The sequence below is a fragment of the Clarias gariepinus genome, chromosome 4, assembly GCF_024256425.1.
Source record: "Clarias gariepinus isolate MV-2021 ecotype Netherlands chromosome 4, CGAR_prim_01v2, whole genome shotgun sequence".
In the NCBI taxonomy this organism is placed as follows: Eukaryota; Metazoa; Chordata; class Actinopteri; order Siluriformes; family Clariidae; genus Clarias; species Clarias gariepinus.
In genome coordinates this window covers 41,842,102-41,865,417 of record NC_071103.1, presented here as the reverse complement: position 1 = coordinate 41,865,417, position 23,316 = coordinate 41,842,102, and the positions used below count along the sequence as shown (strand labels likewise).

Sequence of the window (23,316 nt, the reverse complement as noted above, 5' to 3'; positions counted from 1 at the left end):
AAATTGAATTTTTTAGGTGATGGTTTAAACAGCACTCCAGGGGTTAAGATATGCTCTGTGACAGCTGTCCTTAAGAATACAAATAAAATGTACAAATTTCCTTACTACCGTTGTTTAGGATCAGATAGTTACCCTGGTACCACTGGGACAGCCTCTGTACTTCCTCTAGTGGCTTCCACAAGGAGTGCTGGAGAGGAAGGAACAGATGACGTCCTCAGTGAATCCCAAAGCACTTCAATAATAAAGAGGTCAGGACCAAGTGTTATTAAGCACTGCTCAGGGTGCACAACTTCAGCCAGAGGATAATAGTGGATCTTAGATAAGAACCAGAGTTAGATTATTAGCATAATTTTGCCAGTAAAATATGGCGTGCCACAAGGGTCTTTTTTTAAGGACCTCTGCTGTTTTCCATATACAGTACATGCTTCCCTTGGGTCACCATCATTAGAAAACAAGGGATAAGTTTCCATTGTTATACTGATGATACCCAGTTATACATCTCAACAAAACCAGACAAAATGCCCAAGTTGTCTAAAATAATTGAGTGTGTCCAGGATATAAGATCGGATGACCAATAATTTCCTCTTACTAAATTGAAATAAGACAGAGATATTACTTATTGGCCCAAAAACTAGTACACAACAGCTCTCACAACTCAGCTTGCATTTAGAAGGTATCGTACTATTACTACTGTACTAGCTCAACAGTAAAAGACCTGGGCGTGATATTAGACAGTAACATATCCTTTGAAAATCATATTTCCAATATCACAAAAACAGCCTTTTTCCATCTTAGAAATATTGCCAAACTTAGGAGTATCCTATCCGTATCTGATGCAGAAAAGCTAGTTCATGCATTCATGACCTCCAGACTGGACTATTGTAATGCATTACTAGGTGGTTGTCCTGCATCCTCAATAAACAAGCTACAGTTAGTCCAAAATTTTCATATTTAGCTCCTAAGCTTTAAGCCTTCCAGACAGTGTTTGGGGCTCAGACACAGTCTACCAGTTTAAACGCTGAAACCCTTGGCTTGCTCACCAGGGACAATCTCATTATTATCTAAACACATTTTTCATCACTCATACACACTTCCCTAAATTATCTTTTCACTTTCTGAAGCTGCCTTAAGGCAATGACCATTGTTAAAAGGGCTATATAAATAAATTGAATTGAATTGAATTTATTAAAATAGAGCAATAACCATTTGGGAATACCAGCCATTTTTAAGCAAAGTCCCTTTATTTCACTTTTTCTCTTTTACTTTAAACAGTGCATAGCTTTGCTTAATGAACAAATTCCTGCAATGAAGAAAATGATATCCTGATATTATAACAAATTTAAAAAGTCTAATAAAGCACAAAGTTTTACTTTCTGCAACATATGAATGGGAAAGACACCAACATATCATATAAACTGAAAAAAAAAAAAAAACTATTAAATGACTTATCAAATATTTGCACATTACCAGTTTTTTGTTGCTGTTAAATGAAAAGATTAATGTTCATTTCAATGTCGTGACATGTTGTACACCAGTGGTTCCCAACGCTGTCCTGGACATTTTAGTGTTTCCCTGCTCTACTGTACAACACCCACTTCTATCAGAAAAGGCTGTTAATCAGCTAATTAGTTAAATCAGATGGGTGCGTTGGGAGCTGAGAAAACAAGGAAATGTGCATCCTCATGATCCTCTGTGTACCACGCTCAGGTCTGATAAGAATTAAACCTTGTCAAATCTGTGAAGAAAGAGAAAAAGGGCAGACAGATTTGATCAGGTGTTTATCAGAATCATAGAAGAAAAATCTACATAAACACTGTGTGTGTGTGTGTGTGTGTGTGTGTGAGTGTGTAAGTGTGTAGGAGGGAGAAAGAGAGAAAGACGGGAGAGAGGGAGAGATGAAAATACAGTATTTACACTACAGATCCCCAAATACTCACATTAAACTTTAAACCAAACAAAAGTTGTAAAACTAAATAATGAATAAAACACTTTTATACACAGAACACACAAAAGACAAATTCACACAAAATCCTAAATAATGATTACATCATCACCAAACTTATTTTCTATCAGTGCATTTGGAAAAAATGTCCAAAATCTCAGCATCGTGTAAGGGTCCACCACCAGAGGTCGCTGTTTTTTAGTTGTAGTTTTTGTTGGCTGACTCAGTTTCCCAGAAGGCACCTCGGTCAGGTGATGTGAGTGCTCACCTGAGCCGAGGTAGCCATCAATCCATCTATAAATAGCTGTTTAGTCTGGGAAACTGGGTCGAGCATTATTAGTTTAATCACTGTGATTTGTGTGGGCGTTTTGTTTTGTTCTTTGTTTAGTTTATATTTTGATTTAAGTTGTGTTGACTTGGGCTCTCAGTTTGGCAATGTTTCTGTAGATGTTCTGTGTGTGTCTGTGTGTGTGGAGCTGATTCAGTCGTGTCATGTGTGTATGTGAGTATTGTGGTTTTGTCCTCCTGTTTCTTGTGTGTTTAGCTAGAGCAGGTAAGTAGCTAGGTGTGTGTGTTTGGCTAGAAGTGTGTTTAGCTAAAATCTAGGTTGAGCTAACTAGCATGCTTCTAGCCGTAGCCCCTTTGTGTCTCTAGCTGTTCAGTGTTTCCTGTCTCCCTAGTGTCCCAGTGCGCCTAGCCTTTGAGTGTCCCCTAGCCTAGCCACTGGGTATCCCTTGTCTGTGTTTCTGTGCCCCATTTCCCTGGTGTGTGTTAAGCTATCAGGGACGTGTAGCTTGGTGCATGTCGGGCTAAGACATGCTTGGCTAGGTGTATGTGTAGCTGACTGCCATGGTTAATTACTCTTAACCATGTTTAGCTAAAAGCCATGCACTGCTGATTGCCATGTCTTTAGCCCTAGTCTCGTCTCCCGTCTCTCTCTCTCTATGCGTCTCCTGTCTCGTGGGGTGTGTTGTATTGTTGTGTTCCAGTCTCAGCTCCACGCGTAATTTGTGTGTTCTTTCCAGGTTTTCGTCCCTTTGCCTTTGTTGCGCCACAGGACGTGTGGTATTTGTCCTTCTGCCTGTGTCCTGCCACAGAATGTGTTATTCGTCCTTAAGCCTGTGTCCTGCCAGAGAGCCCGTGTTAACCCAAAGTTAAGTATTGTTTGAGTTTGGTTGTTCCTTTGTTTTTGTGTCTTTATTTATACTTTTGTGTTTACCGTCATTAAAAGACTCTTTTTGGTTACACAACCCCTCTGCCTCTATGTCTGCTCTCTCCGCCCACGGCGATTAACACCTGCCATTACACCCCGATCGTAACATTTCCAGGAATCTGCACTCACAATGAGATGATGCTGGAGCTTCTGTCTGCTAATGTGGTTTAAGCACTGAGTGTTAAAGTCTTAAACACTATCTCTCTTGGTCCTTTACCTGACATGGAACCCCATATCATACGTGGGTGGAAATTAGATTGTGTTTTACAGCCAATCATCTTTATATATACTGTGAGTAACAGACACATGGATTAAATCAAATGAGTATGTAGCATTAAATTAAGCTAGTCCTGGATACAGCTACAGTACATACATTAGCCTGGGTTAATTGGTATAGGAGCAGGCATTGCAGTTAGTTATAATTGACAATTTAGCCATTATATTAAAAACATGGGCACAAAATTACCACATTTGAAGTTCTCTGCAGTAACATAAAATAACACAAGTATTTAACACATTTTAAAATAATGCCTGGGATATCACTCCATACATTTGGCACCTATGCCGAAAATTGTAGACCCTCCATGATTTCTATGTAAGAGAATTTGCAAAATCACAGGGGGATCAAATACTTATTGACCTCACTGTATTTTATTGGAACATAACCAGACGGTGCAAATTTCCAACTCTTCACTGAAGATCACTTTCATCCAATCCACTGGAAATGTGTTTTTCAATTAAGTTGTTAGTGCTGGTTTATGTTTGTCTTTTTTTTTTAATGTAAAGCCATTTGATTCAGCCATTTCTTACAGTTCTATCACAAACTTGATTCATGTTTCTTCCCTTTTATTTTTACTTTTTATATTTTCTACTTTTAAGGCATATTTCAATTTTAATTTCAGTTCATTTTTCCACTTTCAAAGCACTTTCTCAATCTCTTCATGAATGTCTTCATTTGTTTTATGAATGCAAACTACAAGGTAAGAACATACATATGTGAATTGTTTATTTGCTATCCAGTAAAACATCTTTGCAAACATTCTATAACTGATTGTAACATTTTTGCAGGGAGTTGGAATCAGAAACTTTAGTCCACATCCTGAGTCTCTGCTTCACTCTCACAGACCAGAACAGTAACTGTAACACTGGTGTTAATCTCATCACTGTTTGTCAATCTAACACTTTTTTTTTTCATCACTCATGAAGAAAATCACACAAATCGTATTCTTAAGTGACCAGCGCTCTCCCACTTTTCCCATTTTCCCGCTCACTCTTTTACTGGTGAGAAGCATCTGACTCTCTCCCAGTATGCAGAGCAGTGGTTCTATTCCTTATTACTGTACACACACTTTCAGATACAGAATGTCTTAAGTGTATAAATGACCAAGTGTGTGTGTGTGGTAACTCACTGTAGTGTCTTCAGTGTACAGTGTGGATCCTTCAGTAGATCAGAGAACAGCTTGACTCCTGATTCTTCTGGTTTATTGTACCTCAGATACAGCTCTCTCAGGTGTGATGAGGGGTTTAACCTCAGAGCCGAAATCAGAGCGGCACAACCTTCACCTGTAATACTGCACCATTCAAGTCTGTAGAGAGGAGGAGAATATTGATTCTTTATATTAACTGATGCACAGACGCACTCACGTGCACTCACGCACAGACGCACTCACGTGCACTCACGCACAGACGCACTCACGTGCACTCACGCACAGACGCACTCACGTGCACTCACGCACAGACGCACTCACGTGCACTCACGCACAGACGCACTCACGTGCACTCGCGCACAGACGCACTCACACTAATGGATTGGGAATGACTGCTGTTTGGCTCACAGATTACATAAATTGTCTAACAGTACATTTTTGAAAAAGTAACTAAATAACTGAGTACTTAAATGGCGACCTAACGTGGTGGATTACTTGTTACATCAAAAAAGTAATTCGAGTACTCTAACATGTTACACCCAACCAGTGACCTAGTGGCGACATCACATTCTGTGCAGTAGGAGCAAATTAAGCAAAAGCTATTCGGAATTGTAACAAAATCTAAAAAAAAAAAAAAAGTGAATAAGGATATCCATAAAATCATGATACTAACAGAATCAAAAAAAATCAACAGTGTCCATTCATCAACTCAAAAAGTTAACTTTCTGCTGGTATACAATCGAAATGCAGTTCTAAGTCTCCAGAGAAAGCACTCCCATCATCAAGGCAAGCACAGTGGTCGTCTAGTAAAGCTTAGGACTGTTTGGCGTGCTTTCCTGAGACTTTCCGCACGATTTATGGAACTGATCCATACCTTATAATGTGTTTGCGTTTAATGGACCCAGTACCCTGGCTGGTACCTGTGGTTGGCTCAGGTGAAGTATCTCCATCACATTGTAGCTCTCAGTGTTTTCACCAGCAGCTGTGTTGTCTCAACCCACCCTTGGTCAAGATGGGCCTAGTAAATGTTAGATTACTAACCAACAAGGACGAATAGGAGGAATCATGGTGGTCTATAGGGATATTTTCTATTGTAAGCAGCTTTCATTATCCTTCTTTTCCAGCTTCGAACTAAACTTATTTAAGCTTGACCGTTGTGTTGTGTGAAGTGATTTATCATCCACCTAAGTATTGTAAGGACTTTTTAATTGTCTTTTAAGACTTTTTGGATAAAATGCTGAATAAATATGATTGTGTCTTTATTGTGGGTGATTTTTTTCCAACAATATTTTTATTGATTTTAAACAGGGATATAAGAGTGAACATGTAGTGTTTAATGCAAACCAAGAATTAAGTAGTGAATATTCTCCAGGGACAAACAGGACATAATATCTCTGAGCCCCAGAGCGTAAGTGGGTGATGTGGTGTAGCCAAGTTAATAGTTGCAACTTAATTAATGTGAACTTCACAAAACGTTTGTTGTTTTCTATGCTTTAGAAAACAATTTATGTTTATTGCATTTTGTATTATAAGATGCTGTGTATCTAGTTATACCATACGGAACCATATATGCAGCACTTGTGTCAGGTAGAGCACATATTAGCGACACGCTGGATGCCTCGTGCTGCGCAGCGGCAGGTTAGATTAACTTTTGCCGCCAGAGAGGCTGGGTGTGTTGTCTCTCGCTCTGCTAATACGAGCACGAGTGAAGGGAGAGACGGTTGTGCTGTGCACAGTTTTACATGTGCTCTGTGTTTTTGCAGAATAAAAAAAGAACTCGGGATCATCCTTGTCGACATTGCTTCATTAATAAAGAAAAAAACTACACAACCAGAGTAAGACCGCTACATAAAATGGTGCCGTGACCCGGATCAACTAGATAAGCCGCAGCCGACCACCGGTGTTGTTCCAGACTTCTGCCGTTTAAGTGCTGGACGTGGAGACTGAGGACTTGATTTCTCCGCCGTTTAAGTAGCTGTTTCAGGAAACCTGATTAAAGAAAGTAAGAGACTTTTCTGCCGGTTTTCTACACCAAACTGTTGATTCCACCTCATTTTACCTGTCTGACGTTCTCTGAGGTCAGTTCTTTTTTTTGTGTTTATTTCATTAGTCTTGTAAATCAGCACGATGGCTGGGGTTAGGAGAGATTCTGAAATGGTGACGCCATACCTTGGGAGGGGTAGAGGGTTGTTTGGGGTAGAGGAACATGCTGTTGGTAAACCTAGAATGTTACATTTTAGTCCACCAATATCTGACAGTCCAGCAAATCAACCTGTTTGACCAACTACTTCTACTCCTAGCAATGCTTCTAATAATGTTACACAGCAATTGCGGGAACTTATTGGTGAGCTAGGCAGCCACATAAGAGATTCCATTGCCACCAGAGCTAGTCAAACCCAGTCACCCCTTTTAACCCAGTCTCACCTTCGGAACCTTCGGGCTCTCTCCAATGTCTCCAGTCAGATGTTAGAGAACCCCCAATGTTCAGAGGAGATGTAACAGACAAGTACACAGTTCAAAAGTGAATGGAGTTAATGGAATTATATCTCCACAAGTCAGATTGTACGGACAAAGGTCAAGTGGATGAAATACTGAGTCACGGACTAGGCAGGGCCAAAAGCATTGTTAAGGTCAGATTTAAAAGCAGCCCTAACGAAGCCATCTCTCCCGGAACCATCTATGATGTGTTTTGGCGCTACTTTGGTGAGAGTCCCAGATCATGCCAACCTCTGGCTGACTTTTACGCGACACAACCCAAATCAAATGAGTGCCCCGTTGACTACTGGGTTAGGTTAAATGTGGCCGCTGAGTTAGCAGGCAGTCATTTGCAAAAACAAGGCGCAAGGATGGAGAACATGAGTTCAGAAATTGCGATGATGTTCATCAGGAACTGCCCAAAACCAAGCCTCTCCAGTGTGTTTAGGTGTAAACCTATTAGCAAATGGACAGTCACAGAAATCCAGGAGGCCATTGACGAACATCAGAGGGATGTTCAACCTGTATATTAGATCCTGTACCGACACACTTTCTTAAACAGATAGTACCAGCAATAACAGAACCCCTGTTGAGAATAATTAATTCTTCACTCAGCATTGGTTATGTTCCAAAATCTTTTAAATTAGCAGTTATTAAACCAATAATTAAGAAACCTGACCTCGACCCCTGTCAGCTGTCCAGTTACAGGCCAATATCAAACCTCCCCTTTATCTCTAAGATTCTGGAAAAGATAGTAGTGGAGCAGCTATGCTCATATCTACAGGGAAATGGCATACATGAACTGTATCAGTCAGGATTTAGGCCTCATCACAGTACAGAGACAGTACTCGTTAAAGTAGTAAATGACATTCTATTGGCCTCTGATCAGGGTTGTGTAACTATGCTTGAATTACTTGACCTCAGTGCAGCTTTTGACACCGTTGATCATAGTATTCTTCTTCACAGATTACAAAATGTAGTAGGAATTAAGGGTATAGCCCTCTCCTGGCTCAGATCCTATCTGACCCATCGTTATCAGTATGTAGACTTAAATGGTGATTATTCTGCATGTTCTCTAGTGGAGTTTGGCGTTCCGCAGGGTTCAGTTTTAGGTCCACTGCTTTTTTCCCTTTACATGCTTCCTCTGGGCAACATAATCCGTAAGCATGGTATTAGTTTTCATTGTTATGCTGACGATACACAGTTATATGTCTCAGCAAAACCTGATGAGAAAAAACAGCTTACTAAAACTAAGCAATGTGTGCAGGACATAAGAAATTGGATGCTAATTAACTTCCTTCTGCTAAATCCGGATAAGACAGAAGTTCTAGTCATAGGACCGCATACAGCTAGGAGTAAAATTTTAGATCACACCGTAACTTTAGATGGCCTTTCTGTTCCATCAAATGCAACAGTGAAAGACCTTGGTGTGATCATTGATTCCAGCCTTTCATTTGAAGCACATGTAGATAATATTATTAGGATAGCATTCTTTCACCTCAGAAATATTGCCAGGATAAGAAATTTATTGTCGCTAAACGACGCAGAAAAACTAGTTCATGCTTTTATCACCTCTAGGTTGGACTACTGTAATGCCTTACTGTCTGGTTGTTCAGCTAGATGCATAAATAAGCTTCAGCTAGTCCAGAATGCAGCAGCGAGAGTCCTCACTAGAACCAGAAGATATGAGCACATCACCCCTATCTTATCTTCACTCCATTGGCTCCCTGTGAAATTTCGCATTGATTTTAAAATACTACTCTTGACATATAAAGCATTAAATGGGCTCGCGCCGCAGTACCTGAGCGAACTGCTAGTGTCTTACGATCCGCCACGCCTACTTCGATCAAAGGATGCAGGCTGCTTGTCAGTACCGCGTATTATGAAAAATACAGCTGGGGGCAGAGCTTTTTCTTACAAAGCCCCAAAGTTATGGAATAGTCTTCCAAATAGTGTTCGGGACTCAGACACAGTCTCAGTGTTTAAGTCCAGGCTAAAAACCTATTTATTTAGCCAAGCATTTTTATAAATAGGTTTGCCATAGGTAAAGGAGCAGATCTGGGGGACTCATGGACGTAGAGTATTATGGTGAACTGGTATGTTTGGATGCTGTCTTCCTCACTCTCATTGATCACTCAGGTTTGCTGACGGTGAGGTGATTGTTTGCTTTACATGTCAGGAAGCCCTCATGTCTGTGTTTCCTTCTGGCTCTCCCTTTTAGTTATGCTGTCATAGTTAGTCCTGCCGGAGTCTCTGCTTGCACTCTACAGTTAATATACATTCACATTATACATTGTGTGACTGTGACCATACCTAACTGCCATCTCTCCTCTTCTTCTCTCCCCCCCCTCTTTCTCTTTCTTCTCTCCTCCTGTCTCCCCCTTTCACTCTTTCTCTCTCTCTGTCGAGCTACACATGTCGTTCCTGAGCTGCCAGTGATCCAGACTCCCTCTGCCCTCCGGACCTGTCTGACCCATCCTGGTGCCCCGCTTCTGGTTGAAGATCTCGTCACATGGATGCCCCGTGTGTCTCTCTGGGATGCGTCTGGTGTCTGGGGATGGTTCTCTCTACCTAGAAGACGGTTCTGGCCTTGACTGGTGTTGGCAACTGTTTCTCTGGGGACTTGACAGTTCAATAGTTCATGACTGGAACTTCTTACAAGTCTACCTGGGTCTTCAAGAACTACCTGAACTCCATATTAACATCAATTAACATCAGCTATTATAGCTGAACTGCCTCCCACCCTACACACTGTATAAATGCAGATCATTTACTGCTTTCTGTTGCACCCAAATGAGGATGGGTTCCCTGTTGAGTCTGGTTCCTCTCAAGGTTTCTTCCTATTACCATCTCAGGGAGTTTTTCCTTGCCACTGTCGCCCTCGGCTTGCTCACCAGGGACAAACTGACCATTTTTGATTCATACAAATTCACATTTCATACAAACTTAAATAATTCTTTTGACTGTGTAAAGCTGCTTTGCGGCAATGAAAATTGCTAAAAGCGCTATACAAATAAAATTGAATTGAATTGAATGTCCAGTCTAAGAAACTGCTAGTGACGCATCAAATTAACTCTGTCCAAATTAGTGCAGCTAAAGTGTCAAACCCCCCTCGTATTGTTCCAAAAGAAGAACCTCTGAATCCAGCTGCACCTGCTTATGTCCCTGAAAGTCTTTTGAAAGCTGCTGAACCTGTAACTTCAGAAGCTGGCACTTTAGAGCGTGTCTTGAGTATGCTAAAATGGGTGCTGGAGCATACAGTCACACTGCTCCTGTCTCACAACCAAGAACAGCTTAGTGGCGCAGCATGAGAAAGGAGATGCTTGTCATGTTTGGAGATTGGACATCAGCAAAAACAATGTCACAAAGTCCTTAATCCTGCTGCACCATCCACTCCTGATCAGCATGCTAAGGGAAACTGATGCACTCACATCTGGGAGGGGACTATGTGAGTGTGCAACATCAAACCCTCACTTAAGATGACGATCATTTATCTGTTCATGAAGTGTGTCGTAAATCTGTTTCCAGCAATATCGGCCTGTTTCAAATCATCACCAAGCTAGAGAAGTCACACAGTTTGTTCTATACCTCTATATTCTGTACTAATAAATGATAGTGTCATTGTCCAAGCACTGCTAGATAGTGGATCTATGGCTTGCACAATCAATGAAGAGACAGAACGTGAATTGTTGAGTAGGGGTATGCCTGCACAAGTTGGTCAGCCACAGTTAGACATTTTTCTTGTTGGGTGCGGTGGTGTTAAAGTTAAACCATGTGGGATGTACCAGTTAAAGATGGATGTGTATGGAAAATCAGTAAGCGTACCTACACTGGTCATGCCAGGACAGAAGGATCAACTAATTCTAGGGACAAATGTCATTAATTTCTTGCTTTCTCAGATCAAGCAAGACTCTGGCTATTGGAACGTCATGAACCGTCCTGAGACGACTGGAGAACCCGAAATCAAGCAGTTTTTAAACATGCTTTCGGGTATTAACAGATGGAAGGGTAACAAGATCCCTGATATGGTTGGCACAGCAGAACTGAGTCAGACTTTCATTCGGTTACCCAAGCAAGAACACCTTATATGGGCCAAGCTTCCAGTAAACGCTCCTGTTTCTATGGGTAGCACTATCATAATTGAGGCCCCCAAAGCACACACCCACAAGAAAAGCATCATGGTGGGTTATAGCCTCCATGTCCGGTGATGGATGGGTTACTGTCAGGATCATAAATCCCTTTGATAAGCCGATAACACTGAGAACGAACTCCAAAATTGCAGTTGAGGACCTTGATGCATTTCCTGATCACCAAAGTAAGATAGTGAGTGTGCAAAGCCAAAGTATTGGAGATGTTAATGGTGATGGAGAAAGTTGTTCTACATCTGATTTCCTTGAAAGCTTGCGGAAACTCAATCTTGGAGATCTAGATGTTGACTTATGTAAAGTGTCCTCTTATTGGAAAAGTCGGTTAGTGCAGCTCATCAAGAGGCATGAGGATGTGTTTTCAAAGCACAAGTTGGATCGTGGAAAGGCCAAGGATTTTGTCCATCGCATCCATCTTTCGGATGATCGACCCTTCAGGCTTCCTTATCGAAGAAGAAGTCCTGAAGCTTATGTGCCCAGGACCGGGAAGGGGCACGTAACATTCTTTTCACCCCCAGGGGGTCGGTGTTCAGGTTCTGCCGCCATTGGTGTTTCGGACAACACCGGTCTCCAACCGGTTAGTCCTTCGGTCATATCCTGCTGTGTCTCAGGATGCCGAACCGCTAACACCCCTCGTACAGCCGAAGTGCTAAAACTTGTGCGTCTTTTGGAGAAACTGAAAGCTGGAAGCCTCCGTGTTTTAACGATGTGGTCTCCATTTCCGCGATACCGGAAAGGGCGCAACTGCTGACTCTCGAACTGCAGGCGTTGCTGGAAAAAGGGGCCATAGAACATGTTCCCCTTCCAAACATAGAGTCAGGCTACGGGGGGCTTTTATAAATAAAATTGAATTAAATTAAATTGAATGAATGTGGAAGCAGACTTACTGTCCAGACAAGCAGTGGCACACAGGGAATGGAGACTCCACCCCTAAGTAGTCAGTCAGATCTGGGAAAGATTCTTTATAGCAGAGGGACCTCTTTGCCTCCCAAGAGACAGCACAATGTCCCCTCTACTACTTTCTGACTCTTCCAGCTCCACTGGGTCTGGACATGATGGCCCATACGTAGCCAAATTTTGCCTTTATGCGTTTCCTCCGATAGCTTTGCTCCCGGGAGTCCTGGCGAGGGTCCGTCAACAGCGTTTGCGCCTCTTATTGATAGCGCCCTGTTGGCCGATTAGAGTGTGGTTCTCGGATCTAACATCTCTCCTTGACGGCTCACCATGGATGATTCCAATGTGGAGGGATCTTCTGTCTCAGGCACAGGGGACAATATTTCATCCCTGGCCCGAGCTTTGGAACCTTCATGTTTGGCCCCTGAACGGGACCAACTAAGTCAAGCTGGTCTTTCAACCAGCGTAATTGAGGCTATTCTAAGTGCTAGGGCTTCCTCCACTAGAAGAGCTTATACCCTCAAATGGAATGTATTTGAAAGTTGGTGCATGACGAAACATGTAGACCCAGTCCACTGCCGAATTGTTTTAGTGCTGGAGTTTCTGCAGGAAAAGTTGTCCTCGGGCTTGTGCCCTAGTACTCTCAGGACATCCGTAGCCGCTATTTCAACCTGCCACGTTTTGATTGATGGGGTTGCCGTGGGAAAGCACCCTTTAGTTGCCCTTTTCATTTGTGGAGCTGAACGGTTGAGGCCACCCACTAGAGCCACAGTCCCTTTGTGGGAATTATCTATTGTGCTCGAAGGTCTAATTGACAGCCCTTTTGAACCAATAGAGTCAGCGCCTGTCAGGTTTCTGACCCTTAAGATGTTTTTTCTGATGGCCATTACCTCTCTGAAGAGAATTGGAGATCTGAGGTGTGAATGCGCATCTTCGCTTTGCTCTTTAGTGTGTGCGTGTCTGTGTTTGTGTTTTAGGTTCCTAGGGGTGCATTCTTAGATTCTGTCTAAATGTTTGTAAACGCTAAGTTGGAAAAAATTTGTTTGAGAAAATGACAACGACAATTAAACACTCGATTATTCACCGTAGTGATAAGTGATTAATGTCCCATTAGATCTTTGATGGGGGAACGTTATGTATGGTTAAATGACTAAAGACATACTGATCCGTATGGACAGATATTTGTTTCAGATATTATGCGTTATTAATCGATTTGTTATGCCAATTTTTGACTATCAGCGAAAAAAACACTTCAGCGAAAACATCAAAAATATAACGAAAACAAACCCACACAGAAGTTAAATTAATTAAAAATTGCATAAGCATCATGGGTTGTGTATTGAGTGATTTAAATCTGTTCTATTAATTGTTCCACATCATCTACTTATGAAACTATGTTGACTTAAGTTATGCTATATACGGCTGCTTGGAACTTTGGGGCACTTAACCATAACATTGCATCACTCAGCAACTCCATGCAGTAACACTGTCAACAATTACGGACTGTGCCACCACCTCACTCAATGGTTACAGTCAGTAATATTACCTCAATCAACAATTATGGCCAGTGATGCGACCTCACTCATCAATTACAGAGTACCACTACCTCAGCCAACAATTACAATAATAATAAGAAGAATACAGTAATAATAACTTACTCAACAATTACAGATGGTATGTATGTCTACCTCAATCAACAATTACAGATTTTAAATCTACATCAATTAACAGACATTAACCAGACAGTACCACCAACTCACTCACATACTGTACAGTACTTCTACATCAATTAACTTCTACCTGACAGCAATTCTAATGCAATTGATAATTACAGACAGTGACTCTTCCTCAATTAACAAGACAGTAATGCTATATCACACACCAAATTCAAAGATTGTCCCTAGCCCACAACAGTTACAGACTGTAACACTACTTGACTCAATGATTATAGACAATAAGACATCCTCACTCAACAGTTCCAGAGAAAGGTGCACTGTAATGCTTACTGGTTGTCAGTTCTCTTAGCCCAAACAGCTCTGCTTCCATACTGACATGCCAGTCTACAAGTGGACTCTGGACTAGCAAATGTCCACAAGCTGTCCAGGACCTAAGGCAGGAGCTAAGAAACCATTTGCTAGTTTCTCTCTCTCTCTCTCTCTCTCTCTCTCTCACACACACACAGCAAAAATAAAATCTGGATTTGATTTAAACATAAAAAGCAGTTTTTGACAATAGAAATTTAGACTGCATATTTTAGTAGTATTTTAGTGGGACTAGTATTTTTTTATGAAATTAAAATATTCTTTACCAAGTTAATATTCTGTATTCTGATCATCACTGCAGCTCATCTAAGCTAAAAGATATGATCTGACCTGAGTGTCTCCAGTGTACAGTGTGGATTCTCCAGTCCAGCAGAGAGCAGCTTCACTCCTGAATCCTGCAGGTTATTGTAACTCAGGTCCAGTTCTCTCAGACTGGAGGACTCTGAGCTGAGGACTGAGGACAGAAATCTACAGCTCTCATCTGTCAGATTACACCCGTACAGTCTGAGAGAAAAATCACACACACACACACACACACACATTATATATACAGTACGTATATAAGTGGGGGAAATAATTAGTTTATCCACTGTAGATTTTGTTACGTTGCCCACTTGTCCTGAACACACACATGGTAAAACTGTTATAAACTGAATTACATTGCATTGAGTAAAATAAGTATTTGATCTCCTACTGACAAACAATAGTTCTGGCTTCCACAAACTGGTTATGTGCTGTTAGGAAGGTGGGTAGAAATGGATGCAAATGCGTATAACAGCAGAGGTTTATGATAAACTCCAACAAACAAATCCAAAACAGTAGTCCAAAAGGCAAGGTCAAAAAACAGGCTAGGTCAGGCGATGTACAAACATCAGTGGTAGGGTCAGGGCAAAACTCATAATTCTTATACAAAAATGTGGTCAAAAGTCGATTATCCAAAACACAAATCAAGGGCTTGGAAAATTTAGACGGGAAGGTACTAAATAATACTTTGCACTGCTGCAATGTTTTCGAGTTGCTTTCGTAATTGTGGGAAATGAGAAACAGGTGAGTTGCATGCACACGGTGAACCCGTAAAGCAGAAGGGGAAAAGCTCGCTTGATCTTGTTTTTCAGTATGAGTACAAACCGTGAAAGCAGCGTCTCACGATCCTTCTGGCTTTTTGAGTTTTAAGCAGGACGTGTCAGGAAAGTAACCACAGGGATAACTGGCTTGTGGCGGCCAAGCGTTCATAGTGACATCGCTTTTTGAATCTTCGATGTTCGCTCTTCCTATCATTGTGAGGCAGAATTGAAGGGTGAACGAGACCGTGTGCATGCAGGTTGGGTGTTTTAGTTTCTGCTGGCCATATTTGTAGTCTGTGATGCATGCTGGAAAATTGAGTTCGAGACCTGTTCCTCTGGTTCTCTCACACATGCTCCACAGATAAATTTAAGAAGGTTTTCCTAAAAACAAAAACTCATTATGGGTTTAAAAGCCACCAGTCCACAGAATCTTTATCTTACATTCAAACCTCACCACCATTTGCAACACCAAAGAGCTGTCAAAGAATGTCAGGGACAAAACAGTGGAGCTGCACAAGGCTCGAGAGGGCTATAAGACCATAAGCAAGAAGCTTGGTGAGATGGAGACAACTGTTGGAACAATTAATCACAAATGGGAGAAATACAAAATAACCACCAAACGACCTCGGTCTAGAGCTTCATGTAAGATCTCACCTCATGGGGTAAGGATAATCATGAGAAAAGTAAGGATCAGTCCAGTCCAGATCATCTCAGACTCACTCCTAGGAATCGTGCTCATAGTTCATTTAGGACTGAAAATATTTCTGGCTTAGAATACAGTAGGAGATAAAAGTTTATGAAAGGAGCCGAAACTTTAAATTGCCAAGTGACAGACAAGAAACCTTAGGGATTTAGAAACAATCTGTAAAAAAATAGTGGACAAAATCCCTCCTGAGATGTGTGCAGGACACCTGTGGTTGCCAACAAGGGTTTCTCCACCATGTACTAAATCATGTTTTGCCTGGGGATCAAATCCTTTTTTAAAAATTGAAATGCAAATTAATTTATAATATTTATATCATGTGCATTTTTTTCAGGATTTCCGGTTGATATTCTCTATATATCCTTTACAATAAACCTATGAAATTATACACCCTTCATCTTCCGAACTTACAAAATCTGCATGGGAAGAAATAATAATTTTTCCCAGTGTATATATGGATTATTTTACTCACAACATTTTGCATGTATGATGTACGAAGGGTGCTATGGTGTGGTGTTGCTTAAATCTGTATCTAAACCATGATGTCCCACTTTTTGTTCATGTTTTCTGCCCTTGAGTGTGTGTGTGTGTGTGTGTGTGTGTGTAAAACAAGGTCATCATTTTATAAGCATAATATCATGGACTTAATAAACTAGACTAGTACAACATTTAAGATGGTTTGTCTGTGTACGTGTGTGTATGTAAATGATGATCTGACCTGAGTGTCTCCAGTGTACAGTGTGGATTCTCCAGTCCAGCAGAGAGCAGCTTCACTCCTGAATCCTGCAGGTTATTGTGATTTAGGTCCAGTTCTTTCAGACTGGAGGAGTTTGAGCTGAGAACTGAGGACAGAGCTCTACAGCTTTCCTCTGTCAGGTTACATGCACAGAGCCTGGGAGATTAATTATATAAAATTACAGTTAATTTAGCAGCATGCAAAAATGAGATGTCTAGTCGATATAACCTAAGGTCTACCCACTGGAAGCCTGAGAGCAGAAATCAATCACACTACAAAATGCTACAGAATAAACCACAGTTTATGCATAACAATATGAGTACTGTATACTGTACTGTATCTTTTCACATTCTTCTGTTTTGTGCAAAATCATTCAGCATAATATACAACCTGTCTTTGTTCCCCCTAGGTAAAATTCTTTAATCTTAATATTTACTTTTGAGTGAGTAATGTCTTGTGCTTGTAAAACAATAAAATAAAAGTAAGAAATAAAAAAGGTCAAAGCTACTTTGTGGCCATTTTCAGAAAAAAGAGAAAGTAGAAATGGACAAAAAATAAAAGGTATGTAACAAGGTCATCATTTTATAAGCATAATATTATGGACTTAATAAACTAGACTAGTACAACACTTATGATGGTTAGGGCAAAGGGGATTTTTATATTATTGAGTGATTTATTGATTAATTGGTTGCCAAGACACACTAGGCGCGCTATACACACTAGAAGCGCCACCGATCACATTACAGTCTCAGAAATACGTAGAGTAGTACCAGAGGTGTTATTCCCAGTCACTTCAGGCCCCCTAACATTTTTAAATGGTTGTAGGAAATGTTAAATTCTGTTTACATTCGGTGTTCTAAATAGCCTTACTAATACAGTTATGAAGCCAAAGGTGTTTTTCTGTTTATGTTGATATTTGAGGTCTGAATGGTGGTCTTAAACATGGTATGGAATATTCAATCCATGTCTGAGTATGATATACCATACTCTGGCATATTCAGGCATTCTCAGGAATGAGACTTACAATGGTACGACATAATTTGGCATACTTATACCTGATTAAATCCATGCCTGAGTTTGCTGTACCCTACAGCATGCCTGGGCATTCCTGAGTATGGTAGAGGGTACTTAAGCATGGATTGAATCAGGTATGCGAGCCAATTGTACGTACATGATCATAGAAGTGGACCGCTGTTTATAATGCAATGTAATCAATGTCACCTGTCTTTCTTGAAATCTGTGTGAGCATATCATGCATCTCATTTCTGACCTACACTACCCTATGTGATAAGGTAGGAAGGCACAGAACAGAATTGTCTTAATATTTTTTTTCTTTATTATTAAAAACATTAGGCATAGAACAAAGATTGACTCCCTCTTTCTCGTCTTTCTGTTAGTGTTTAATGGTGGCTCGCCAACCAACATGTGCATACTGTCATCTGCTGTATCAGAAAGTGAAAATACACAAGTGTCGCTGTGTAGGGGAATAATTCAAAGTTAGAACTATCCTAGTTTTATCTCAGTAACTATGTTTGGTATTTAAACGTGCAAAGACAAGTAAAAAAAAACTTTAAAAGATAAATAATAGTTAAAATTACTCACATGGCCTTTCTGGAGGCTTTGACGACTGGCAGCAGCCTCAGAAGACATTCCTCTGATCTGTCATATTTCCTCAAATCAAACTCCTCTACAGTCCCTTCTGAGTTCAGCAACACAAACAACAGAGCTGACCACTGAGCAGGAGAGAGTCTGACTCCCCTGAGACGACTGTAGCCTCCTCTGTTCAAGTAATATTGTACTTCCTGCACTAAAGAATTATCATGTAGTTCATTCAGACAGTGGAACAGGTTAATAGATTTCTCTAAAGATGGATTTTCCCTGATCTTCTCCTTGATGAACTCAACAGTTTCCTGTTTGCTTTGAAAGCTGTTTTCTGTCTGAGGCAGTAGGTCTCGTAAGAGAGTCTGATTGGACTCCAGTGAGAGACCCAAAAGGAAGCGGAGAAACAGGTCCAGGTGTCCATTCTTACTCTGTAAGGCCTTGTCCACTGCACTTTTCAGAAAATTAGACATTTTTGTTTTGACGAAAAGATCAGAAAGATCAGTGTTTTCTTGTTTTGCAATATTTCTGTTGATGAAGGAGAGAAATGTGTATAAAGCAGCCAGAAACTCCTGAACACTCAGATGTATAAAGCTGAACACCTTCCCCAGGCGTAGCCCAAACTCCTCTCTGAAGATTTGGGTACACACTCCTGAGTACACTGACACTTCACTGACATCAATGCCACACTCCCTCAGGTCTTCCTCATAGAAGATCAGGTTTCCTTTCTCCAGCTGTTGGAGAGCCAGTTTTCCCAGTGCCAGGATACTCCCTCTGGTCTGCTGCGGATCAGGGTCATATTTTCGATGGTACTTTTGGTCTTTGTGTTTGATCTGAAAGATCAGGAAGTGTGTGAACATTTGAGTCAGAGTCTTGGGGATCTCTCCACTCTCTGCCCCACTTAACAGTCTCTCTAGAACAGTGGCTGAGATCCAGCAGAAGACTGGGATGTGGCACATGATGTAGAGGCTTCTTGAAGACTTCATGTGTGAGATGATTTTATTGGCCAGGCTCTGATCACTGATCCTCTTCCTGAAGTACTCCTCTTTCTGAGGATCACTGAACCCTCGTACCTCTGTTACCTGGTCTACACACTCAGGAGGGATCTGATTGGCTGCTCCTGGTCGAGAGGTGATCCAGAGGAGAGCAGAGGGAAACAGGTTCCCCTTGATAAGGTTTGTCAGCAGCACATCCACTGAGGCTGCCTCCGTCACATCACATATTCTCTCATTTGTCACAAAATTTAAAGGAAGTTGACATTCATCCAGACCATCAAAGATGAACAGCACTTTGTGACTATCACTATCTATTAATTCTAATTGTTTTATTTCAGGGAAAAATTGATGAAGGAGGTCCATTAGACTGAGACTTTCCTGCTTCATCAGATTCAGCTCTCTAAAGGGAAGTGGAAACATGAAGGTCACGTCCTGATTTGCTTTTCCTTCAGCCCAGTCCAAAACGAACTTCTGCACAGAGACTGTTTTTCCAATTCCAGCAACTCCTTTAGTCAGCACACTTCTGATGGACTTGTCTTTAAAGAGCTCATTACATTTGATGGGTGTGTCCTGTGTTGCTGGTCTCCTGGACACTGTCTCAATCTGTCTCACCTCATGTTCATTATTGACGTCTCCACTCCAACCCTCTGTGATGTAGAGCTCTGTGTAGATCTCCTTCAGCAGTGTTGAGCTTCCATGCTGTGAGATTGCTTCATAAATAGTTTTACTTTTCTCACTCAGTTTGGATTTGAGTTTTTGCTGGTGCACAGAGACGAGTCCTGATAAAAAGAAGAATAAAATGTAAACTATATGACTATCTTTAATGACTACATTTTCATAGCTATCATACATATTTTCATATGTAAAGTAAGTACTTATCCGTTATTATATTTTGTTGAATTAAAGCACATCAAGGTGAGTGATGTTTAATAAATTTACAGCAGTTTCCTATCTCTACAGTTAAAGTGATGTTAGAAGCCCATGAGCTCTTACTGCTCTGCAGTGTGTTAGCGAGATCTGTGTGGTTCATGTTCTTCAGGACGTGCAGTGTGATCTTCAGCGCTCCCTCTCTGACACTGCCCTGACCCTCCTCATGCTCCACCTCCCTCTCAGTGCATGCTGGGTAATCTGGACCCAGGAACTTCTTAAATCTTTTCAACTCATTCTTTAACAGAGTGATGACTTTGTGCTCCAGATCCTGATTAGGAATGAACATAAAAAGAACATTTTGAAAGTCCATATTACTGAATTTAAAACTGCAGTTTTGTCTAATTAGAATTAAACATACCATCAGTGAATGCATGTGTAAAATTCTGTTATTCTAAATGTATCGTCCAATTACACCTTTGGCGTTTTAAAATAGTGTATACCAACTTTAGTTAAAGGGTTGCCTCCTTGCAGTAGACCTTAAAACATCTTAGAAAAGGATATTAAAAATGCAGTCACCTTAAATATGGACTCCAGTTGTCTTTTGTGGGTGATGTTTGACTCACTCTTTTCAAGTCTGAGATCACAAAAAAAAAAAAAAACATTAGGACCTATGACTACCCATTTTTTTCATTGTTGTCTTATCATCTATCCCACTTTATCCTGTATTACAGGCAATTTGGTAATGCCATTTAGCCTAATCTGCATATCTTTAAACTGTGGGAGGAACTTGGCTCCTAACCCACCATGTCACCCTACACATTTTTCCTTTAATTGCAAATACAATTAATATCTATTTAACTTTACCCCATGAACACATACAGTGGTTATAGAATTAAAATAAAATATAAAAATTATTCCCATTTAAAATGGTCCCATTGTGTTGCTTTGCAGACTGAAGTGCAGACAGCTGTTCTATCCAGCTGTTCTATCCAGCTGTTCTATCCAGCTGTATTTAGTACAACTTTTAACGTCCAAATGAAAAATATAAAACCAACATGTCAGGGAAAAAAATGGAGAAAATAAAAAATAGAATTAATGATTGAAAAGTGACTTGAATAGGAGGGTTGCAAGAAAAAACTGACTCTGTAAGTGAGGACACATGGAGTCATGACTAGCCTTTTGTGGTCAGATGAGACTAAAATTTAATTATTTAGCCACAACACCAAATGATACAGTATGTCTGGCAGAATTCCAACTCAGCTCATCATTCAAATAACATAAGTTCTACAGTAAAGCATGGAGGTGGTAATATTCTGTTATGGGGTTATTCTCTGCAGTAGGGACTGGGGCACTTCAGGATAGAAGGAAATTGGATGGAGCAAAATACCATTGATTCCTTGAGCAAAATGTACTGCCCTCTGCCAGAAATTAAGGTTTACCTTCCAACATGAAAATGACCCAAAATAAACTGAGCACACAGTGGTTGAAGGAGGACAAGGTGAATGTCCTTGCATTGTCTTGTCAGCACCCAGACCTAAACCCCATTGAAAATGAATGGAATGACTTAAAGACAACAAACACACACGAACGGTCACCTTCACGTTTAACTCAACTTGAGCAGTATTGCAAAGAGGCGTGGGCAAATATTGCAAAATCTAAATGTACAAAGCTTTGTGTGAAATTGAGTTTACCAGTCATTTTGTTAAGGATCCTTTCCCAAATCAGTTATTCTGTTTATAATTTTGATTTATTTACTTTTTCTGACATGTCTTTACATATTCCAGTTGGATTTTCAAAGTTGCACTGAGGACAAAGTGCACAAAAACACAGCTGGACAAAAAAAACAAAAAACTGGGTCTGTCTCTGTTTCAGGCGCAAAGCAACAAATGAGTCAATTGTAATCCAAATTCCAAAAAGAATTAAAATGGCACATGCAACATTTGAATGGAAACATGGAAAACTAAATAGATAAAACTATGAATTAAAACATCTCTACCTCATTTCAGGAGTATAGTCTCTGTCATTGAAGTCTATGGGACGGCCTATCGACCAATCGCTCTTCATGGACACACAGCTAGGTTCAGGTGAATCTGATCTCTTTTCCTGAATCAGACTAAACACACCCCAAACATTAATGCATCTGTTGTGCAAGATAATCTCCATTTTACATAATTATAGATTTTGACGTCACAATAAGGCAGTGACACCAAACAATACTAAAGTATGAGTGAAGGTAAATAAAACAAACCAAATCAACACAACACAACCAAATAAATAAATAGACTTTAATCTGAGAGATAAGGATGCAGGGAATATATAAGAACAACGACTGAGTTACTCATAAGCCAAGCTCTATACTGATATGATTAGATATAATGCTGGTAACAATGAGGAAGTGTGTGTAGTGAGGAGACAAGGACATTGGTGTTGCATTGCTGATAATACCTGACCTTTGCTCAGTAAATGATTTATTATTATTTTTTTTACATTAAATAAGAACAAAAGTGTACTGGCACTTAACATTCATTTAAAATGATTGATATCAAAACCTAATAAAGTAAACACAAAAATAAGTAAACACAAAATATTCTGATGGCATAGAATGCCCTAATCCTTTATAAACACACATCAAAGGGTCTGATCCACATTAGTATAGACACTCACTCTCACTCGTCTATACCATCATCATCATCATCATCAATATGACGATGTATTTTAATGTTGGTGTGTGTATGTATGATGTATTTAAATCATTTAATGTTGGTGTGTGTATGTATGATGTATTTAAATCATTTAATGTTGGTGTGTGTATGTATGATGTATTTAAATCATTTAATGTTGGTTTTCACCAAGTCACACCCTTCACTCACCTCTCATTTTTCTTTGTGTCCTCTTCTACAGAAACAGTTCTTTTGTAAGCCATGTTGCTTACTACAGATTACACACACACACACACACACACACACACACACACACACACACACACACACACACACACACACACACACACACACACACACACACACACACACACACACACACACACACACACACACATACACACACACACACACACACAAAACATTGCCGGACACATAATCACTTTTATTCAACAGTAGAGACTTTAACAACATTAAATCTAACACTGTATTAACACACAGTAAACCTTTAGTCCCACAGTAATTTTTAATTAAATTTATAAAATCAGTAA

General features: G+C 40.3%; 1 protein-coding gene across 1 annotated transcript; it reads right to left on the bottom strand.

Moving 5' to 3' along the window:
• Positions 1–1,228: 1,228 nt before the first annotated feature.
• Positions 1,229–23,030, bottom strand: LOC128520143 (NLR family CARD domain-containing protein 3-like). The gene is made up of 9 exons (XM_053494218.1): positions 22,976–23,030; positions 22,102–22,218; positions 20,682–20,739; positions 20,229–20,433; positions 18,244–20,014; positions 16,624–16,797; positions 14,469–14,642; positions 4,565–4,741; positions 1,229–1,735 (listed from the first exon to the last, which is right to left on the bottom strand). Exons 1-9 carry the CDS (start codon positions 23,026–23,028, stop codon positions 1,720–1,722), a joined length of 2,745 nt encoding a protein of 914 aa, XP_053350193.1. The 5' UTR covers positions 23,029–23,030; the 3' UTR covers positions 1,229–1,719.
• Positions 23,031–23,316: the final 286 nt, after the last annotated feature.